At 42.2% G+C, this 24278-nt stretch overlaps 1 protein-coding gene across 2 annotated transcripts in view; it reads right to left on the reverse strand.

Annotated features, from left to right (window-relative positions):
• Nucleotides 1-11626: 11626 nt before the first annotated feature.
• Nucleotides 11627-24278, reverse strand: part of LOC138267726 (complexin-3-like) — a 37813-nt gene continuing 25161 nt past the window's right edge. For both annotated transcript variants that reach the window (XM_069216900.1, XM_069216899.1), the window contains 3 exons: nucleotides 16112-16332; nucleotides 12466-12553; nucleotides 11627-12115 (listed from right to left, as the gene is read on the reverse strand). In XM_069216900.1, coding sequence (XP_069073001.1) covers nucleotides 11903-12115; nucleotides 12466-12553; nucleotides 16112-16293 — 483 coding nt within the window. In that variant the 5' untranslated portion in view covers nucleotides 16294-16332 and the 3' untranslated portion in view covers nucleotides 11627-11902. The remainder of the gene's footprint in view (nucleotides 12116-12465; nucleotides 12554-16111; nucleotides 16333-24278) is intronic.

Raw genomic sequence — 24278 nt, forward strand, 5'->3', positions numbered from 1 at the left:
GCTTGAAGGTGCAACCTTATATTTCTGCATCCGCTTGATAACCAGTTCCTTTAGATACAGTGTATGATCTGCTCCTTTGAATGAATTGCACACTACCAAATTAGTGCGTAGGTGGGGATATTAAAGTGAGATGCTGGAGTTGGGCATGTTTTCATTGACGAGTTCGGGTGAGTTGTTGCTCACCAGTGATCAGGCACTTTGTAGTTTTTTACTGACATGCACTGAAGTACACACATATTCCACTGCATCCTTTTCCTAAAGTCGCAGCCTTTCCCGGAGAAAAATATCAGAAATGTGTCCATGTTTCAATATTCTGCAAAGCCTAGACATGAGACTTAAAAAGAACTGTATATAAAATTGTCTGTATTCATTTTTAGCATGGCATTTTGGTCTTTGTTCACTTTAATTATGTCAGGGATCATAAAGGCACATGTGGAACACATTTTAAAGTGATTTTTTTTGTTATGTTTACTCTGTAAAGTATGTACTGATAAGGGGAAAAACTACCGGATTGAGGTGCTTTTTTTGTACTGACTGGAACATGAACGTACTGGTCATGCTGGTAAAAAAAATTGCCTGGAAGCAACCATAACTTTTCACAACAGTCCCTCGCTTTCATGATGGTAAAATACCTCCTTACTGGCCAGTGGCCATGCCATGAATCATGCAGCTGTTGCTAACACAAGAAAGCACATAGAGTAATGCACTATCAGAGAGTGAGTATGAGAAAGGTTCATGCTGGTTGGAAGGGATCGAAGGGGGAGGGAGCAGATATTAGTGACCAATTAGAGAATCTAGAGATGCCCAACTTTGAGAAATACATGGACACTGTTGATTTGATACAAGTTTACTTGTAAAATGGTCTCTTGGGGTTAAAATGAGAAAAAGGTTGGGGTTGGTGACCCAATATCTAGAGTGGTTGCTGCATAATATACCAGAAAATAAGATAAGCTTGAAAGAAGGAAGACTTTTGACTTGCTCCTGAAAATCAAATTATTCCCTAACTCTCCAAACTCTTGAAGCAAGGAGTTCCAAAGTTGAGACCAAAAAGTAAACAAGTACGGGCAAAGCTAATATATTTGTCACTTTTATGGCATACTTATAGGGGAAATGTATGCCATACAAACTTCAAATCTCTTGGCTTTGCTGATATTTGTGGCTCAACAGCACTAGAGAGAGATCACTGACAAAAGCATCTGAAAATGGATGGTAGAGAAAATAAATTAACCCTTTTTGGGTATTTCCCAAGGCCAGCTTCAAGTGGCCTTAGGCAAACTGAACAGCTTCTTCAAATAGTTCCTTAGAGTTGGAATTGTGTGTCCCCTTTGCTAATGAACTAATGGTTTTCTTTTTCCATCTCCATGATTTGATGACTTTTCGTCCCTATTGTGTTTTCACACCCAGAGACCATTTCAGTCGCCACTGTTTTTGTGGATGAGTTGTATCCTTCCACTGCTGATGTCATTACATTACAGCACACAATTAACTAATTGTTGTTCTGTGTATCACTTTGTTATTTTTTCCCACGGAGGTCTTCTTTAAAAAAAAATTCTCAAAACTAAAAAAAAAGCATTCCAAGAGGCCAGCATGTATGCACACACGACGTTTACATAGCAGTCCTTTACAAAAATAAGCATTGCCAAAGCAGATATGTGTAACGGATTAGACCTGTTGGCTTTGCCAATGTCTATTTTCTGTAACTTGTATTTTTCAAATGGTCTTGTTGGTGCTTGCTACCAAGTGCTACCAAGTCAAACATCAACGGATCTAATATGTAAAACAGTATTGCATGCATTTCAGTAGTTGCAAAAGGACACATACAAAGAGCCAAGAGAAAAGAAGTGAGGCTAAAAAAAACCTTTGGGATGATCCCCGATGTGATTAACAGTGACTGGAGCCAACAGCTGAAAGTTCTGGAACAAAAAAAGCTAATGCATGAATGAGGCTAACTCGAAGTACTGTAAAGTAAGCATAGAACACAATATGTTTGCTTTGTGCCATTCTCATAAAAAGACACAGCTCCATGACTGAACTTCATAAACATAGGAATAACCATAGAGGATTTTCTTGAAGACTGAAAGTGCCTCACTGGCTTATATCCAGTGAAATGACGCCTTAAAACAGTTGGGCCCTTGCTTGGACAATGTAGCAATTGGAGGTCTGCAGTGAAATCCCCATACAATCATAGTTACAATAGGATGCATGCTGCTAGTTTTTAGATGTACATAGATACACACTTTTTGCCTAGTCTATTGTTAAGAGTAGTATAACCAGAATGTAAGCTATATAACCGGCAAAAGTGCAATTAACTATGTAACAGGGTCGATGTCATGCAAAACGCTTGACTTCTGCCAAGCGAGATCGCGCTGCGAAAAAACATAAAAAGTAGTCCACAAACCGGATGGAAAACAGCGAGCCTCGTATGTTTTCAGTACTTCGTCGCTGTGCTCGAGGAGGGCTAAACACCTGAAAAGGCATGACATATGCATGCCTTCCACTAATGAAAGCAAGCAGATTTTAAAAGGCAAGCCCACAAACCAATGAAAGTCACTGACGTGACATACACGGGGTCCGAGCCCTTTTCTAACAACTAAAGCGCCAGGCAAGCGATAGCAGTTTAGCGTCAAAAAGTAGAAATACGGGCCCTAGAATCTACATTAAACCTCTTCAATTCAATAACAGACCCTCCCTGCACCTTTATCTCACTCTCTCTCGTTCCTTTCTGATCCTTTTGTGACAGATTTCTCGTCTTTGCCTACTTCGTCCTTCTGATGCGTGTGTTTTTCCCTCACTCGCTCTCAGGAGATATCTGAATAAGTACAAAAAAAAGTGCTGGTCCACAAAAATAAGTGCCGGTGGCCCCCACTGGAACCCACCTGCTCAAATTAAGCACTGGTCTGTGTAAACCCAGAAGTTCCATCAGTCTCGCTCTACAGTGGCAACACCAGCCTTTCAAGGAGCTACCGAGCGGTGGCTGCTCTATAGAAGTGAGAGAGCACAAAGACAAGTGCTTAATTTGCTGGAGAGCCCACCAGCACTCATTTTTTGTGACCGATACTTATTTTTCCAGAACAGGCTTTTAATCAGATCAAGCAAGAGAAAAATTAAGGAGGAAGGGAAAAACAGAAAACCAGTGACATAAGGAGAAAGCAGGGACGAGACAAGCATTGGCAAAGCCAATAGGTCTCGCCTGTGAGTTCTACTGATTTAGGCAATGTTTTTGTAGCAATGCTCTACAGCAGTGCAGATGTGTTGCCATGTGGCTAAAACTAATTTTCAAAAGCGCTATGACACAGCCATAGCTAAAGCACTTTTTAAAAATAAAATGACACTAGTTTCATAGTCATTTTTTAATTACTATTTTTAGACATGCTGCAGAGCAGTCACGCTGCTATGCAGCATGGCTACAAATGATTGCCAAAGTCAGCAGTGTTCATGCTGTACAGCAAAGGTCAAAGGCAGAGGCAATAGTCTCAAAGGAAAGCCTTATTGGCTTTGCCGATGCTTGTTAGGTCTCGCACAACATCCCTGTGATGGCGAACAAATCAGTTAATCTCCTCATGCATGAAAAAGAAAACTAATTTGACACTTAGAAAAAAATCCTATCACTTAAATAAAGCAATCGTGCCCATGTCCATGCCTTAGTGAAAATATATTTAGAAGCAGGTAACATCTGTTGTTGCAATAAAAACAAATAGCATCAGAGAAAAATACTTTTTTTGAAGTGTGTATGACACAGTAAAACATAGCTACAGAAGGCAAGAGGTTTAACAACAATGACAAGGAAAAACAAAGAATAAAAGTAGTGCCTCAGTTGCTTGGTGGATCACTTGTTTATTCTATCACTCACCTAACCTGAATTATTTTCCTAGGCTGCTAATGTGAATGCTAAATGTCCTTTTGTCCTGTAGGCGAGAGATATTTTTTAGAAACAACAATGTCACCCTATTTGTTCTAGCTGTCAATCAGGACAGGAAACTTGTAGTTCTCAGGTGAAAAGTATTAGTTTAATTTATTGTGTGCCATGAGAAAGGATCTCAAGTAACAAATAACTAGAGAATGTAATATTTTGTTAGTAATGTGTAAACCATCCAATGACAATACACTTTTGCTGAGAGCATTTTTAAAAGTAACAGAATTTGTTGGTGCCATCTGCAGAGATTGGATGCTACATCTGACTTCCAAAATGCACCCCCCCTGCAGGACCAAAGGACGTATTGTGCATACATCTAATTAGTGAGGAACTTTGGAAACTGAGAGTTAGATCGTGTTGGTTTGTGTTCGAGTTGGTCTTGGCATACTGAAGATGTACTGCTGCTCTCTGCTTCTTCTGAATCCCTCTTAACTTTTAGCTGTCTTCTGAGGAGTAAAGTTTTAGTCTTAACTGCCCTATTCTGTTATGTGGTTCAGTACTAATATGGGCAACTAATTCTGAACTGCTGATCTGCCCTATGTGCAGCTCGTGTTCTACAATGTCCTGATGCTGCTGTCAACTGACGCCGGAAGAAGGTGACCTTCCTTTCTTCATCAACTACTACTGTCTGCTGTCCGATGAGGAAAGCTATAACTAAATGTGGTTTCTTGTTTCCGTTTCAGTTAATGACTTTTGTCTTTCTTTTATTTTTGCTTTTGTCCACATGTCTTAGCCTGTTCCCACACATACAAGGCTAAATTCGTCATAGTTATAGGAATGACCCAGCTCGTAAACCTGAAATCTGAAATTGAATGTTAAACTGTATTTGGATGATTTACCGATGTCACCATCATCTGCTTAGAATTCTAACTATAATTTCCATATCATATTGTTGCTAATCTACATGAATCTTTTGGAGTGTCTAACAGTATTGATGTTTAGTAGGCAAAATCTTTTCAGACGTTTGGGTCAGCCCATGGTTTATAACTTAGTTTTGTGCACCATATATCTGACACGGATTTTGGGATTGTAATAAAGCTTTGAAACTCTATTCAGTTTGGCATTTGATTGAGTGTTTAAATTGTTTATGGTGTTTAGAATTGTTTATGGTATAATGAATGTAATTGATTTGTGATTGAATGATTCTGACTACTACACTCTTCACCAAGTCCAAAGATTCAGTCAACCTCAATAGATGAGAATACTGATGGTGTCTCGCTTGTGCGCTGGTATCTGTTGACACCCCCGAACCTGGAGAGTAGAAATTATTTTCCGGGGCCCTAGGCGCTCCAGCATTAGGGATGCCCCTTGTCTCCTCTCCTCTTTGTCCTCACACTGGAACCACTGGCCTGTATTGCCCGCGGGCATCCCCACACTGCATGCTTTAAGAAAGTTGGATCCTCGATCACTGAGGAAACATGCATTTGCAATGCAATAGGTCTTGCATTTTCTTGACTTAGAGCTATTGGCATTGTAAATTTTGAACTGGACTTTTCTTGCCACATAAATTGGTCAATCCTGCCTCATAATTTCATCTTTTCCTGCAATGTTTTGGTGATCACTGGCGGCTACTGACATCAGAAATCACAAGCCCTTGAGGAGAGACGAGAAAATAACTGCACTACCTCAAGTTGTGTAAACGTCTGAACAGAAATTAGAAAATGAGGCTGGAAAAGTATTTTCTTTTTATGTTCACAGAATGAAGTCTTGCAAGCGTTCTTGCCTCGCATTTCAACAATGCTCTAATGAAATTAACAATAGCAGAGCAGCCTGAGAAAATGTATAGCCCCAATAAAGGAGACAAGCAATGCCCTGTGTGCAGTCATGAGGGCTGGCAGGGAGGGGCCCTGGAGAGAGACTCCAGATGCCAGCCTCTGCAAGTTTCACATAATTGCTTCTGAGTTTAGCTACATTTTACAAGAAAGGGCATATTGTGGCTTTCCTGAACAGGGAGATAAATGTTTAGGCACGGGTGTTTCTTATGTAAAATAAGCTTAATTTAATGTTATATCCACATGCGCAAAAATAGCCTGCTTCAAGATTAAATCAACGTGCGATTGGCTGTACTGAAAGATCATTTTCAACAGACGCTGGGCATTGGTAAAATAACATAAAAAAAACAGAGCCTAAGAGCTACCTTCTATTAAAGATTTAATAGTGGAGCAAATGTTCAAGGAGCTCGAGGTAAACGAGGACAGCACTGCAATAAAGCTAAAACAAATGTCAGCGACATGGGAGGAGGTGGGAGGAATGGAATGCTACAGTAAAACGCAGGCAGCTACCAGCCTAAAACGCTCACCATGAAAAGGCAGCAAAAAAGAAATAACAAAAGTAGTACGTCACAGCAATAGATAAAGAAACCAAAGTGGAATAATATAGTAGTTGTTCACTGCTCTGAAACAGAATAAGAAGGGAGAAAAAAGCAGAACTGACCACTAGTGAGCAACCAACAAATATAATTGCTTTAAGCCATACGAAGTATACTAAAAGTATACACAAGGTTGAATGCCTATGCTCAATCTAAAGAAGTTTGATCGCAGTCAAACGTATCAGCAAACTTGCAATTATTCATGTAACAGGGTCGATGGCCAAGTCAGTAACAAAACTGCCCCAAGGAGGGACAAACGTAAAGCATTTACCAATGATAACAAAGGATTTTTGAAAGACAAGCCCATGAATGAGTGATAGTGATTGGCATGTGGTGGGTGTGGTTAAAAGCCCACAGATAGATTATAACACGTCAGAGCGCTTTAGCGCTTGACCTGAAAAAGTTAGATCCAAAAACAACCTAACGTCAGTGAGCCAAGTATGCATTTGCCTTGGGAATTCCTCCCACTAGTGAATTTTAAAGAAAGCGGTCAACAAACAGAAGTTACCCCCAAATGAGATGTAAAAACCTGACACCAGTCCATGCAAAGTGGCGCAGTTTGCTGCATGCAGATCACTCACTGCTTAGAGTGCGTATCAGGGCGTTCTGATTTACGTATCAGGGAGGAGTGCTACAGGTTGCTAGCCCCATTCATGAAGCTCCAACCTAACTTTCGGGGTGCATTTAGTAGTGGCGTGGGATCACAAATGAGTTGTAAGCACCTGACTACGTTAGTCCTGAGATTACAAGCTAAATTGAACTATGTTGCGTGCCAGATTCGCACGTACTGTACTATGAATCTGTCAAGCATGTCTGTTAGGACTGCTCAAATATGGATTCATAACTTGCTACCTATACCCGGACTTATCACCTACTCAATGGAGCTTGCACTGCTTCCATTTTTCAGTGTCAGGTTTGAAAATAAAATGCCACATTCCTGTTGCCAATCATCACAATCTTTGCAGTTCAACAGGGAACGACAAGGAAACTACCTCTCTGCAGGGTTGACAGGATGATTGCTCATAATACCATTAACACAGAAGGCGCTGCAACTATTATATTTCACCTGACCAGCTATACTCAAACAGACCTGATGGCTTAAAAGCAGAGATCAGTCCCACATTGTAGGATAAAGAAGACATGGAAGCCTTCTGCTCTGACACAGAGTATGTGAGGCTGCATCTCAGAGCAGCGGTTTTGACAGTTTGGAGTTGCCAGGCACTGACAAGAAAATGTTGCCCTCATAATAATTGCACATGATTCCATACTTCTTAAAAGGTAGAAGTATAGTGGGAGGGGCAGCCAAAAGATAAACATGCACCTTTGTTTACAGCAACGGCTGTGCACCCTGGCACACAAGCTTAAAGACAGCCTTAAAGGAGTCAGGTAGAGAACTCATGTCACGTGACACTGACCTGCTGTCCCTGGGCACCACAGGGTCCTTCAGCCTACCACCTCCAAAAATTCCCACACCAGCTCGGCCGCTGACACTTACTCTGGGGGAAGGATGCAAGGGCGTGGCTAAAGCTACCAGGTTGGACCTCCAAAACAACCCCAATCCCCATAAAGGGAAGCTCAAAACAAACCGTGTATCTTATCAAAAGAAGTCAGTGCACGATTGACAGTCCACATCAAAAATTGCAAAAAGGCTAAACGAGCCAATTCAAAGCGCCACGGCCGCCATGAGAAAGCATGAAGAAGAGACACAAAAGGAAAATTAAAAAGTAAAACACTTGACATAAGTGAGCTGATTCAAAGCGACACAGCCACCATGAACGTGAGCGCAAAGGAGACACACAAAAGGAAAAATTAAAAGTAAAAAAGTTGACATAAGCAAGCCAATTCAAAGCACCATGGCCGCCATGAGCAAGAGTGCAAAGGAGACACACAAAAATAAAAAGAAGTTCACTTGCAGTCACACAGGGTCGGCCCCCAAGGCGGTAACAAAACCGTCCCATGAAAGGACAAATGTAAAGCATTTACCTATGATAACAAAGGATTTTTGAAAAGCAAGCCAAAGAACGAGTGAAAGTGATGGGTGTGAGGTGGGCGTGGTTAAAAGCCCACATAAATACCAACACAACAGAGAAGCAGCGCTTGTGCGCTGCTATGCTTGACCTAAAAATATAATTATATGCAGATGATATTCTCTTATAAAGTACTAAACCAGAGGAGTCGATCCCTACAGTGTTTGAAGTATTTGAGGAATATGAGTCCCACTTGTGCTATAGCATAAACTGGGTTAAGTCAGTCCTCTTTTCTGTGGGTGGACATCTTGATCCAGTTGACTTTCCTAGGAGACTGCGAGTAAGTTGGGAGGGCTTCCAATATTTGGGGATCTACATGACATTGGATCCAATACAAGACCACTAATGTGGGGACAATACTGACTGAGTTCTGTATACCGGTAGAGCGTTGCAGGGCACTGCCTTTAACAATCCTGGGAAGGGCAGCCATGTTTGAAATGGTTACCCTACTGAAATTTCTGTATGCCTTGCGGAATTCTTATTACTTGATCCCTGATGAAATATTAATCAAAATTGGCGAAGAGCTTAGGAGGCTGTTATGAGATAACACACATCCCAAATATCTCTATGGACAATACAGCACAATGTTTACAATGGAGGCCCTCCATGATGTTAGGGCCTATTACTGGGCCACCCACTTAGTAGCAGTCAATATTTGGGGTCATGTAGATGGCAATCACCCTACCTATGCACTGGAGAGAACATAGTTTCAGAGCAGAACTTTACATCACTATCTATACGGGGGAGGGTTATGAGAAGTTTCCTTCCAGCAACCCAAGTAACAACTGAGGCTTGGTCCAGGGCAATGAAGCACCTGGAATGGGCGCGGAGAATCATACATACTACCCCGCTGTGGGAGGGACGGACCCTATGGGAAATTGGAAGGCTGAAGTAGTTTAGTACCTGGGACCACATTGGTATTTCCACTGTAGACGACCTGCTCAAGGGGTTTGCCCTCATGCCCTTTTCATCCCTCCAATGGGAAAATCAACTCCAAGAAACACAACAGCACAAATACCTACAGTTACAACATGCCAGGGGAGGGTGAAAGGTATTGTGGCAGATCTCCCAGAATATGCACCCCTAGAAGGTAGACTCCTGTTAGGAGAGATAACAGAAAAGGTGGTTTCTTCCTTTATAAAACCATCAATAACACTATACCCAATACGCTCCAAAAATTGCACACCACATGGGGGAATGACTTGGGGAAATTGGAAGATTTGGAGGGAAGCAGCACTGATGCTCCCTAGAGATGTAGCTATTAAGTTCAGGGTGAGACTCATTCAGTTTAAAACCCCTCATTAGATTTATTATGACAGGACGCATCTAAACAGAATCGGGAGAGCGGTCTCAGCGGACTGTCTGAGGTGTGGGGCACCACGGGGAGAATATTTCCATACACTACAGTACTGTCCAGCCATTCACTACTTTTGGCACACAGTACTTCTAGAACTGAGTAAAGTAATAGGAGCAACCTGCCTGAAGATCCTAAATACACCCTCTGGGCATACCCACTGAGGTAGATCTACCCCAGATGAAACTACTATTCTGTAATTTGGGCCTGGTGGTGTCTAAGAGGGACCTGGCCAAATTCTGGGGTGCCTCAGAAGTACCGACCTTAGGGAAATGGAAAAGAGGGATGGATGTATGCATGGCGATGGAAAGGGTCACATATCAAAACAGGGGGTGCCCCCGCAAGTTTCACAAAATCTGGGTTGACTGGATTCGATATTATGATTTAGATGTGTATGACAATGCGACTGACATATAGTCACCTCGGCATTCCTGACTCATGTGTCGTGACTTACAGTGCTTGACTAATTGTTCTTATTATACTGTATATTAGTAAGATGCTGTCCTCTACTACTGCGGGGATACCTGATGTGCAATTGCCCTTCCGCATAATTTTTTGTATGTGTTAGTCACAAGTTGATGCTCTTTTTTTGTCATGACTGTCTAAAACCAAATCATTTTTTTTTTTTAAAGTAGTGATGCAATCACAACTTGATCAGCATTAGAACAGCAAGCAAACTGAAGCATTCAGTACTTGGTCCATGCTCAAGCCAAAAGAAGAGGAAGTGAAGCCAGAACCCGCTGGCCAATTAGAAGGCAGCAAATAAGAGTGACAAGGAAGCTAACGAATGTTAAGCAATGGGCGGACTGCAAGCCCTTTGTTGTATACAATATCTCTTGCAAGCAAGAGCACATGTGCTTTCGCAGGCAAGACCTAAAAACAACCTGCAAAAGTGAGATAAAGAGGCAGGGAGTGTCTGTTGGAAGCTTAAAGAGGCATAAAGAGAAATTAAGGTAATGCAGCCTTGGTACTAGGCAACTAGATCTTTGATTGCGCTGGTCAAGTGCTTCTGAGTGAAACTATGGGCCCTCACACTTATTCTTTTACAAATAAAGCACTGATGGGTACCAGTCCATTTCACTATTGTTGTCTGAGCTCCCCTGTCTTTGGAATCCCTTTTTCATGTCCCCATATGTACAAAACGTGATGGTTAAATTTGCTGTCAACTTCACTTTTTCTCCTCAAGTCAATGCAGTGGCAAAAGGAATGAACATACAACTCTCTCTTCCCAAAAATTCTTTCCTCTTCTCCACACTCCCCACAGAATCTAGCTGATAAGAGGCCTGGTCCTGCAATCAATTATCGTAATATCATCTGTTCTGGTCCCTGAAAAACCCATTTCCAAAGACCTCAAATAAATGAATTTGCTTAACCTCTGTAAACCGGACCAGGTCAAATCAGCCCTTAGATCACTATGTGGCTCCCACCAAATATCAGGATTAAACTGAAACTGTTGTGCATAGTCCGCAAAGTAAACTGTGGCAATAGCACCACTTACCTGCAGAAAATGGCACCTCTTAGGAACCAATTAGAGACCTTCACTCATTGTCAAATCAATGACAATCCTTCTAGTGAATGGAACAGGTAGGAAGATCTTTCAGTGTTGAAAGGCAGGGACTGTGCAATGTGGTCAAACCAACCTGGGATCTGAACCATGGTTTAGAAAACCTCTGGTAACACTAATCAGACTTGTCTTCAAGAGACCTTAATAATAAATAGGGGTTACAGTCGAAATAATTTCAGCCATTGTTATTTACCCCACACAATAGTACATTATTTCCCCCTCCCAACCATTAAGCTACATCTCTTTTTTATTTCAGCACTCTGGTGTATGCACAGGGAGCTAAAAACCTTAATAAGGAAATAATAAAGCAGCACCACTTGAACAATAACAGCAAATATATGTTTTAATCTTTAACAATGTGAGAATCTTAATTTAAAATGGCAAATAATGAAACTGCTGCTTCTGTAAAGGATGTCTGTTGTTTTTATTTTAATTTTTTTTCAGGCTTAATCATGAATGTCTCACAATCAGATTATTAAGGATTTACAACAACCAACTTTTTTAGTTGCAGTGGAGGCATTTCCAGTTTAAAGGCAGTCAGAACTACACAATATCCCAGAAATTATGACGAGAAGTGAATCATATCTCTTACTTCAACATATTGCACTAAATAAATGAATTATAAGCGGAGCATTGTAGGAGTTGCTTGAAGGAAAATGGCTGTCACAACCTCTTGTCACATGATCTGGCACTGCGGGCCAGGTCGCAGGGAGTCCATGGTGTTGTCAGCTGTTTTCCGTAGGAAGCTGAGGTCTAAATTCTCAATATTTGGGAGGGGCCCAAAGAAGGAGAGTGCTGGCTCCGGGGCCTCATCCGGCTTCACCAAGGCCATGACCTCTTTGGACAGCTTCACATTACTGCTGCAACGCACCTGTACATCTGCCTGGTTCTGGAAGTTGGGAACCAAAAGCAACAGGTTAAAGAAGATACACACAGGATATTGTGGGCTTGATGTGCAAGAGCTATTGAGGTTCTAGAAGGGGAGGGTTGAGATTTGGTGGACAGGTTGAAGGAAAATAGCTACAATTTCTCTTAACACTGTCCAATAAAACTATTCTACCAGACTTCTTTGTATGTCAGATAGCAAGCAGTGGTAAAATGTTGAAAAATGTTGGCACCTTAAAAGGAAACAATGTTACCCGATTACTCATCTAGGGTAGATTTGCACCCTCCATGGAAACTGGTTGAATTTCTTCCAGGCAATGCTAGGACAATCAAGTGGGATTCAAAGACTAGTACCTTGGGAATCTGGTATTTCTCCCTGAAGTGGTCTCTCATAACTGCTCTCTCTGCTTTCTTCTGGGCATAGAATGCATCTCGATTTCTTCTAATGAAAGAAAAATATCAAAAAAGAAAAAAACCTTTAAGGTTGAGAGATATTATCTAATACAATGTAGAAGGTACTAAAACATTTAAAGGGTAGTCGACCTCAAGGACCATGATAAAGTATTCAGTCATGTTAGGTCTGCCTGCCTCTGAAAGGTGCTACTTATCTTAATTCATTATCACAACCATGGTAGTAAATCCCATTATCATACTTCAGTACATTAACCCTCATGCCTAGCACTTAATTTGTGGAAGTGGTTTCCAGTGGTGGCAATCATTTTTGGGGACCAGGACTTCCTATTTTTACCATGAGTCTTTGACCCAGAGAATGAGAAGGAGATGTAGAAAAAGAAGAAACAGGATGAGAACGTTAGCAAAATGTGAACAAAGGGAGAAAGAAGAGATTTAAAAGAACTCATAAGCACTGAATAATGAGATTCCAATTTTTGTGGTGATAAATACTAAGCAGGTTAGGTATTCAAGAGCCCTACAGTCAGCAGCACCAACTTTGAGCTCCTGAGAAAACATTGGGGCTTTGGTACTTGTTTTTTCAAATTGAGTACAACTGGTGTCCCATCTGACCCCATCACCGTTGTTCATCAAGTCTCCTCATTTATACTCCCTTGCCTTTTGTATAGCTGGTGGTCAACTGGCTCACCCTTTAATCTACAACACTTAACAAATTTGACCTCCAACAACATGGGTTTTGCCTACTCTACTTGAGACGACTGCTCTGATACACCAATCCAGCCTCTCCACCTCAGCATACAATGAGGATCTCTCTTTTGTTATCCTCGTGACCTATCAGCAGCCTTAGTACGTTTATCATCCCTGTATGCTACCTATTCATTCTTTCTTGTCACTGTCAGTGCCATTAACTGGTTCTCTTCTCATCGCTAAGAAACATCCTTCTTAGGATCATAGTATTCTTTACACTTTGTGGCAATACCACTATTAGCGATCATCCCCTTAAGGAAAATTCCCTCAACCGCTCTATATCACCATATTATCTTCTTAAACTGTTTCTTAATTGCACTAACATTTTTTGTTCTTTCTTTATCTCTCAACTTCAACCTAAAAACTTTGGATGTCTCATGGCAATGTGCTATTAGATTACCCTTTGCCCCTCCATACTTAACTGCTCAAAATCTTTTAAAAACTTGATATTTTCGTCTGCTTCAACTGTTTTCCATATTTTTCCAATCAACTGTCAAGGAATGGATGCTGGTGGGAAGCTTTTTGAATCCTCGAGGGAAGAGCAACTCCTTCCACTAGCTAAGGTGCTAAACTGAACTTAATACTAGCCATGAAAGGTGTCAGGGACTCCTCGTGAGGGTACCAGATAAAAGAAAAAAAAGAAAAATGGTCTAAAAAGCTTCTTGGTTACTTTTAGCTTTTGATTATAGGTGAAGATTGATGTAGAGATGACTACCAAGGCACTAAGCTAACTCTGACGCCAAGAAAGAGCAAAGCAAGACAAATCTAGACAAAATCCACCAGACTTTCCAGCTACAAAGTTTCAAAAATCAGTAATACAAATAGTGGCAAATGGATGATGAATACAATGAATAAATAATGGTACAAATATGTTGTGGTGCATCCATGCCTTGAAGATACCATCTTATATACCATGTAAACTGGAAGTGATTCACAGGACACAGGCTTTTTCCATCACTGACTGAGAATTTTAGATAGGTTTTCCAGAACACATGACAATATTGGAAAGGGCACATTATAAATCATGTCCACGCCTTCTTTGTGAAAGTCATGACATCAGTTACACATAGGAAGGAGAAGCCCAAATTTGACATCTTTTTTTCCACATTCTACTCTGCTGCTGACCTTCTCATCTGCCATTCCATACTTCTTGCAGAACACACGACCGGAGGGTAGGAGCATGGAAACACAGTACAGACTGCACAGCGGGAGCACCTCAGTATGTGTTCAACTCCACATTGAGCCACATATTGCCCACCCATGCAAGGAGCACCCAGCTTTAATGCCTGTCCCTTCGGGTAAGCTCTTATCACTCTTGGCACTCTCAGTGTTGATGTAGCTTTCATTTAATCTTGACTAACAGCCTCTCACTTCACCAAGAACCTCAGTACATAAGGTTACTCTACAATGAGGATCCAAACGCCATAGCCATTAGCACCCAGTTCCCACTTCTGAACATATAGAAAAGGTACCTGAACTTCTCATTCATAATGTTAAGCCTGGTGGTAATAGTCCATTCAGGAGCAAGCTTGATGCCTGATGCAACACTCTTCAACTTTTGACAAGCTATCAACTTTGCAACTCACTCACATTTTAGCCTCTCGAGATTCATTTCGTACTATCAAGATAGCTGGCTATCATCAAAGGACAGTGCTCTATAAAAAACATTAATCATTGTCTCTGGGTCAACACATGGCACCTCACCCCCTATCTCACCTAAAACTCCCACTTTAGGTTCCAAACAACCATTGTGCTCAGTACTTTCTAGGATCGCTTCACCAACCTTCCCCACTGCATCCCATCCATGATCAGGCAAACTGACCTTCAGCACAGGTCCACCGTAATGCCCTCTCTAGCAGCCTTAGGGTTTTGTAAGGCCCTCCCTAGCACCTTAGGATTAACCTACCCTTCCCGTATTTATAACCAGCCTTGTGACTTGATTTTCAAGGATCTGTGCGGCTGAACACCCTACCATCTTTATTCCTATGATCACGGGCCAAATTTCGAAACCAAGAGTGATGCAAACCAACATAAAGTATTGATTTTGAATTTACTTTTTTGTCCTGTACGTAGCCCTAAAGTAATGCAAAGTAGTGCTATGCTCTGCTTTGTGCTACTCTGTGTAAAGAGGTGTATCAAGGGTACACATGGTTTTTGATGAAAAACCTATATTAACTAACATTTGTAGAAAGGTTTGTGCCAGAAATTTACACCTCTATGATGCAGATTCAAAGTAGAAATATAAATATTTTCTCAAAACTTTTCCAACTTTGCAGGTGTGCTGCATTGCACAGTACACATACTAAGTGGGAACAGTTTTTTACATTCCTCTAAGCATAGTATTTTGAACTGGAAGGGTACCATCTCAATATAAAACCTATGCAGACTGATGCACATGTTTTGAACTATGATGCAAGGGTTTGTGTGTGCCGATAGTCAACCAGAAAGTGAGAAAGAACTAGGGAAGCGAGCAGCAGCACCATATCTTTGTAGAGATGGCACCTCCCTGCCTTCTCCCTTTCAACTAATGCAATGCAGTGTAGCAACTTTGCACTAAAAAATAGTTACTTTACCCCAAAATGTCTATGTACATACTTTTGTGTAAAAAAATGCTTTTTTGAATGAATAAATATGAATGTATATAGTTAAAAGGGTAAAAATCACATTAATGATAACAATGACACTAGAAAATCAGTCTCTGATTCAATTACTCTGCTATGATTCCTAGTTAATTCTAAGTGGAATGGATGATGCATTGTGCACTGACCATAGAGGCCACCAAGAGGATTTTAGGAGGATGACAGTGTCCTGGGTATGGGAGCACAATATCGGACTACCTTACTTTTCTTCGTCCAGCCTCTCCTGGTACTGCTCCTCTGAGCTCCACTTCCTCCTCATCATTGCAACCAGACCCTCCTCCTCCTTCTCATAGGTTTTAGGTGGATCCTTCTTGAACTTGGTGGGGACACAGCAAGTGAGCTGCTTCACCTGTGCCCCCAAGAGTGACTTCATCATCCAACCCATGGGCAGGGCAGAAAAACACAAGAGAATGAAGAGAAAGACCTAAATGAGGAGAGAGATGTTCAAATGGGTTAGAGATCAAACAAATTGCTAGCTTGACCAATGCTGATGTGCATCACTTAGATTCCACCAAGTAACAGACAGGGGAATCTGGTTGTCTCAATTTCAATGGCCGCACAATGATAAATTTAATTCCCCGGGGTCAAAATGATCACAAGGGCATATGTTGTCCCAAAAAATAGCATAAAACACCAGACCAGCATTTTATGTAATAACACCTATTATTTGAGCATTTAGGCTAATTTACCCAGAGGAAATTATGCAGGTTTCCCACAAGTTTAGTCAAAATTATTTTCCAGATATTTTGTTCACTTATGCCAACAATTTACAGGGTAAAATACGAAAAAGTGAAAGATGGAATGGCTGAATTCATCTCCACCACTAGTAATTATTGGGGCCATACCCCAGTCCATCTTTTTTTTTTGCACACCATGCCACCTCAGATTAGATCCAGCCATATGACAATCAGCATTATTCCTGCTACAATAGGGACAGTCCAGGCCGAATGACCAACCTGGGTCCTTTCTGAACTGGAACATTCGGAATCCAAAACTGGTTTTGGCCTATTAGGGCCTATTTGGAGCTTGTCAGTCGGGTGCTACTTAATTCCAGTGAGCAGGGTAGCCACGTTTGAGCATTCCCATGCCATTTAGGAGATTACCATGAAGAATACGACAAAGAGATAGATGAAATGCTAAAATTAATCCCGGTCACTGTTAGTTACTCTGGCTGTATTCCAGTCCATGTTTTTGTTTTGCCAACCCTCCCACCTCAGATTATTAGACCAAGCCATTTGCATTTCAGCCTTGGCCCTCCTTAAATAGAAACAGAACAGCACATGCAGCCCTTATGAACCTGAACACAAGCACATATGCTAGATCTGGAATTTGAGTAGTAAATTGCCCAATTGTAAAATATGTGGCAACTGATTTTGGTTCCATTTAGGAATTAAACACATGCTAAATGTTAGGAGTTTGATATTTATGTAAGGTCGAAATCTTAGTACATTATAGATTACAATCTATCCATATGAAAAGGGTATTTGTAAACTTTTTTTTTCACATGAACCAAATACACAAGCCCCTGGTATTCTTTCTCAGCTGTTCTTCCATGTATTCACTCTCGAAGGCAAACTCAAAACCTCGAAACGCAATAAAGATTAAAAAAACACTACTGGAAAGGGACACTGCACGCCATACTATCTCAAGTAAATCAGCCTCCAAATGTATTTTTCTAAATGATTTGCCATCTGTGGTACATTTTCTGACCGTGTAATAGACAAACAATACCAGAAGACCGCAGTAGATTTTCAAAATAAATACTGATATAACGTGGGGAAGTGGTTAATTACTGTATGAATACTTGGCTCTAAGCCTTTAATTGCAGTCCACTTTTGGCAGAGTTACTCTGATGTTATGAGAAGCATAACTATCCTATTGTAATAATGTATTACAGTTGAGTTGTGCTCACAAGGATTTTTGCCAGTCCCCGTACACATTGTGGAAGCACTCCACTGGGCAACATTTCAACTGCCTTGGGAAAAACAAACGCGATAGCAAGTTTTTCCGATCTTTTTTTACGTGCATGGTAGCTTGAATGTTTTATGTGTATATTTTATGCTGGCTTTTTTTTTTTTACACCAAAGCTGGAGTCTGTTTGCATCTAATTGCACATTGTGAACAGCTGCCAATTTTGAAGGTGACATGAAACTTCTTGAAATATGTTTGTGCAGCAAACTGCAAGCAACATATTGGTGTAATCACATTCACAGTAGATATTCAGTGTTTACTCAATGAGTCTACAACCATTGAATCTCCTCCCTAAGAAGGAGCAGGAGGACATGAATTTAAGGAGAGTGTGGGGAGGATGATGCGTGATCATGTATTATAAGGAATAAATTATCCCCAAAGTACCCTACAGTGATATTGCTCCGTAGTTCTGGGATCATTTGATAAGCTCTGTTTGCATTCTCATTCCTCTATATCAGGCTGTGGGGGGGCCAAGTGTTGCCAGGGGGCGCCAGGCTCTGGCCAAAAGAAGCATTATGCTAATAAAAGGGCTTTGTTTATGGTGAAAAAATTAGCAGCAGTAAACCGCCCAGTAATGGGTCATCACTGACATGTTTTGTCATTTATATCCAAGCTGGGAGTGTGTGCGTCAAAATGGAAGGGATTCCAAATACTCTTCAAAACCCCCACCCCTCCTCACTTCTAATATTACACTGTGGATAATTTTAAATGTTAGTAAGCCCTGCCTGACCAGAAAAGATGTTTGGCATCATGTATTTGATTGCATTTTTTAAAATAGTAACAGAACTTAACTGCAATATAGACATATTTAAACATTGTCAATTTAATAGAATAATTGTGTTAAATATTCGGGGGGGCAATGATTTTTTTTACTTGGATTACAATTTGAGTTAAAGGTGTCACAGGTAGAACCTGATATCTTGCTGCAAACTATCCATCAGAGCAAACAGCCACTCATCACACCATTTCACAAGTTGCTCAGAAGTGAACTGAGATTTGTAAGTAGGTACATTAACCACCAGAGTTATCATGCAACTGTTATACCCTGAAACCTGCGAGGTACCCAGAGAACTCTGAAGCAGGTGCCTTGATACTGTGAGTAATCCTAAAATAATGTCTTCTTGTGACTAAATAATTAAGATTTCCTGTTTGTCACACTGTCACTTTTGGCAATGTTTTGGGGAGAGAGTAGAAAATATGACATTAGCTGATGCTGATCAGCTGTCCTCCTACTTAAACTGCTCTTCCTGGTAAAAATTCTCATAATTTTGAACCCACTTTCTGTCGCTACTCCTTGACCCATGATAGATTGGATCCTGCAACATATGTTTCTATTTGTAGAACTGCTTGCAAGACTCATTCTGGCTCAGAGGCACTTAGAGAACTTACAGCGTCATACATGTGATGCATGTATTTCAAGCCTTGTGCTGGATGTACGTTGCATGCTTAGCCTCGAATAAAAAATAACTGCATCAAGGAAGAATTTGACGTAGCGTATGAAGATACTATGATTTTAATAACCGGCTGAGCTTTTTTCGGACCTCGTGGCCACTGTCCACACTAGACAAAGAAGAACAGATCACTGATACCAGAGACAGTCAGAGGTATTTGGTTGTGTCAATAGTTGGGATCCTCAGATCCAAGGCATTAGCAAATAACCCAACATGAGTTGAGGACATTTGGACAGAAACAACACTGGAGACTATCTGGGCACCAAAGCTGGTCCAAAAGGACTTTGGTGCCCCCTCAATTTTGACATGTTTTTGGCTCTTTCCTGTCAAAGACACTTGTTTCACCTACATAAGTGAGGTATCATTTTATTGTGCTGGTGCGCTGATCCCACACAGAAATGTGGGGAATATCTGATTTGTTTAGCTAAATTTGAGGTTTGCTGAGGATTCTGGGGAAGAAAACACTGAGGGATCCACACAAGCCACACCTCCCTGTACTCCCTCGGGTGTCTAGTTTTCAGAAATGTCTGGGTTTGGTAGGTTTCCCTAGATGGCTGTTGAGCCCAGGACCAAAAACGCAGGTGCCAACCACCACAAAAACATGTAGTTTTGTAATTGATCATTTTGATGTGTCCACGTAATTGTCACGGTGTAGGTACTCCTCAGACTCGGTGTGATGCAAACAAGGTCCACCTCCTGACACCACCAAGTCACTGATAAAAAAACCACAGTGCATTGGAGTAATCAAGCGAGGGAAGGAAGGGGAAGGATCAGCAGGGACGGGATAACTGTAAAGAAAAATACACAGTGTTAATTATCACATTGTCTGTCTATTCTCATAAGGTCTCACTAAAACCAAAACGACCTGGACTGCCCATAACTCATCAGGGCAGGACTAGTCCAAAGCCTGACTATGTTCCATCAGCATCACCAATGGATGCCCCAAGCCACCTACGGCCACTAATAATCACCTAAGGGTCTCACCGCCCTTCCTCCTAAACAATACTACAGAACGTATAACGAAACGAACATGAGGAGAAAGAATAAGGTGAAGAATTCTATTTTGTACTTCTTCCTATGATTCAGTTAACCCACTAAGCCTTTCGTTAATGTCACGTATATTTGAAGAAGTACTTCGTTCATATCTCATTGAATGTTGACAAGAATTATTTGTCCCGGCTGTTTGGAATCCTGCAAACAGTAAATCTCATTCTGAATCGCCGCCACCAAAAAGCCAAAAGATTATGTCTCATAAGATCGCCGTTCCTTTATTATGGTACTTCAAAAGTAAAGTGCTCCAATTTATGACAGTCACCCCCAACCTGGCCGTAAGGAATGCAGAAATAAAGAAAGGCGATAGCCTCCGGCAAGTAGCAAGCTTGCCGCTTACCACCTTCTTAGTACTCGGAATTCGAAAGGAGGAGCAGCTCGGAACTCCTTCTACCGGTAAAAGGTCAGTTTCCAGGAGGGGGCCATTCTGAATCTCATTCCTCTTTTCGGGCCGCCGATGAATTCCCCCCTGGGGAACGCCGTCCGCTCCTACTTCGTTGAGGCTCCGACCTGCCTCATTAGCACCAATAACGCACACCCTTTCCAGGGTGCGCCGACTTTTACGCGATCACTACCGCGCTGGGCTTCATGGGAAGTGTAGTCCTTAATGACTACAACCTCCCGATCGGCCCTGTAGGCGCCGGCTAGCACCTGACAGTACGCCCACCTCCAAAGCGCCTCCTAGGGCCAGGTTTAGTGGGATGACAAGCATGAAACCGTTGCACCGCCCTAGGGGCATGAACATTGCCTTCCGGCTCCCATGAATCCTCCTCGGCCTCATACCCTTTCCACGACACCAAGTACCATAACTTACCCCCCCGTAGTTTGGAATCCAACACTTTGCGCACCTCATACTCCAGCTGTCCGTCTCTAACCACCGGAGGCACCGCCCGCCGGGTCGCGGACAGAGCTGGCTTCAAAAGGCTGCAATGAAACACCGGATGGATTCTTAAGGAAGCAGGTAAGTTGAGACGGTAAGCCACAGGGTTTATCTTGCGTACCACCTCATAAGGACCAATGTAACGAGGATGAAAGATGCTACGCATCTTAAAACGTATATACTTGGTGGAAAGCCACACTCGGTCCCCTGGCTGGTACACCGGCCCCTCACGCCGATGTACATCACCCCATTTCTTATACTGTTCCTTGGCCTTATCCAAATTAAATCGTATTTTCTTTTGCATGGATTGTAGGTTCTTAACCATAGCATGGACAGTAGGTTGATCCGTGACTTCCCGAGGTATGATTATGGGTAACATCTCCGCGTGGAACCCTGTGTTAGCACGAAAAGGAGACTCCTTTATCGAGCTATGCCAAGCATTGTTGTACGATAGTTCGGCCAGCCATAGCAATGACACCCACGATTCCTGCGCGTCTTTTGCATAGCACCTCAGATATTTCTTCAGGGTTTGGTTGAGACGCTCCGTCTGGCCATCGGTTTGTGGGTGAAAACTGGTGGATAGGGCGGATTCAATGCGCAGAACCTTGCACCACATGCGCCAAAACCTAGCAACGAACTGTGGGCCTCTGTCTGAAATAATGGTTCTTGGTAAACCATGTAACCGCACCACTTGAGACAGAATTAGATGGGCGGTCTGACTTGCTGTAGGTAGGTTTCTACAAGGGAGAAAGTGACCCATCTTGGTAAGACTATCAATTACCACCATGATAGCATTGTACCCCTGATCCATTGGCAATCCTACCACAAAATCCACGCTGATGGTTTGCCATGGTTTTTCCGGAGTGGGCAAAGGCATCAGCTTGCCCTGGCTCTTCGCGTTTTCTCCCTTGGATCGAGCACATATCTCACACCGAGCTACCCATGTCGCAACGTCCTTAGCCCAACCTTTCCACCTGAAATGTCGTTGCACTATTTGCGCAGTTTTGGTGTACCCCGGATGACCAGCTGTTACCGCATCATGACACCAATTGAAGGCTTGCATTCGAAGTTCAGGTGTTGGTAAATACAAACGATTACCTTGCAACGGTATTCCGTGCTTAAGGGTACGGTCCTGACTTACTTCGGCCCACTCCTTCCACTGAGCAGCAGACTTATGCTTAGAGACCTTTTCTAGGAAGTGAGATATATGAAGGGCACAAAGCACTTTTTCCGGTTGGATGATTGCTTCATCAGGTCTTGAAGTGACGTTCCTCGCGTCCCTTTGTCTAGACAGTGAATCTGCCTTGCGATTGTCGACCCCAGGACGGAAGGTTACTACAAACTCATATTCTGAAAAGAACAGCATCCACCTCATTTGCCGCTGGGTAAGCTGTCTAGCCTCCTTCATATACTGCAGGTTTCGGTGATCAGTATATACCGTGACCGGGTGTTGGGCCCCCCAGAGATGGTGTCTCCATTCCTGAAATGCCTTCTTGATGGCTAGTAGTTCTTTTTCTGCCACCGTATAATTGAGTTCCGCAGCAGATAGCTTCTTAGATAAAAACGCCACCGGATGAAGCTGTCCTGAGGTCTTGTTTCTTTGGGATAACACAGCCCCAACGGCTATATCCGAGGCATCTGCTTCGACTATAAAAGGTACTTCTGGCTGTGGATGCTGGAGTATAGGCGCTGAGCAGAAGGCCTGTTTTAAGAAGCAGAAGGCCTCCTCTGCCTCTTCTGACCAAACAAAAGACACTCCCTTTCTTAGCAACCTTGTTATAGGTGACACAATGTGGGAAAAATGACAGATGAATCTTCTATAGTAATTAGAAAACCCCAGGAAGCATTGCACGTCTCTCACACTAGTGGGCACTGGCCACTCTTGAACCGCCTGTATTTTTCTTGTCGACATGCAGAACCCTTCCGGGCTTAAATCCACCCCCAAGAACTCAACCTTCTGTACATGGAACTCGCATTTGCTCAGTTTGCAATAAAGATGGTGCTGTTGCAATGCTTGGAGTACTAGGGAAACATGTTCCATGTGCCGCTCTAAGGAGGTAGAATACACCAATATGTCATCTATATAAACGATCACAAAGTGGTCTACGTATTCTTTGAGAACATCGTTCAAAAAGTATTGGAAAGCCGCCGGGGCGTTACACAACCCGAACGGCATTACCAAGTATTCAAACAGGCCATAACGGGTCTTAAACGCCGTCTTCCATTCATCCCCTTCACGGATTCTGACCAGATGGTAAGCCCCCTTCAGATCTAACCTTGTATAGATAGTTGCCTCTTTCACCTGTTCCAATAACACAGGAATGAGGGGAAGAGGGTATCTATTCCTTATCGTGTTCTTGTTCAGCATTCTATAATCGATGCAGGTTCTCAACTCTTTATTCGCTTTAGCTATGAAAAAGAGTGGAGAAGCTGCCGGAGAACAAGATGGTCTAATGAACCCGATTTCCAGGAAACGGTCCAGATATCTTCGCAAATGTTTGGTTTCTGGGTCTGATAGAGCATATACCCTACAAGAAGGAAGGAGTGCTCCCGGAATCAAATCTATCTTGCAATCGTATATACGATGGGGTGGCAATGTCTCCGCCTGACCTTCGTCGAACAAATCCTTGAACTTGGCGTAAACAGAGGGCAATATCACCGCTTTCTCCACCACTGTGGCCAACTGTAACCCTTGAGCCAACGCTAACGCGGGGGGGTTATCATATAAGGAACCGACTTTCTCACTCCTCACGGACTGAAAACTAACCGTCTTGGCTTGCCAATCGATAACAGGATTGCTCTTTCTTAGCCAGGGCATTCCCAAAATTATTTCATACTGAGGAGCCTCTATTATATCTAGCCTGATTATTTCTCTGCGTGCCGGAGATACTCCACTGAAAACCAACCCCACATCCTCAGTTTGTTCAGTAAGGGGTCCAGACTTCAGTGGTGTACCGTCAACTGCCAACACAATTTCGGGGTTCTTTCTTGGAATTCTCAGAAGTCCCAGTTTCTTAA

This window comes from Pleurodeles waltl, chromosome 12 (genome assembly GCF_031143425.1).
Source record: "Pleurodeles waltl isolate 20211129_DDA chromosome 12, aPleWal1.hap1.20221129, whole genome shotgun sequence".
NCBI lineage: Eukaryota > Metazoa > Chordata > Amphibia > Caudata > Salamandridae > Pleurodeles > Pleurodeles waltl.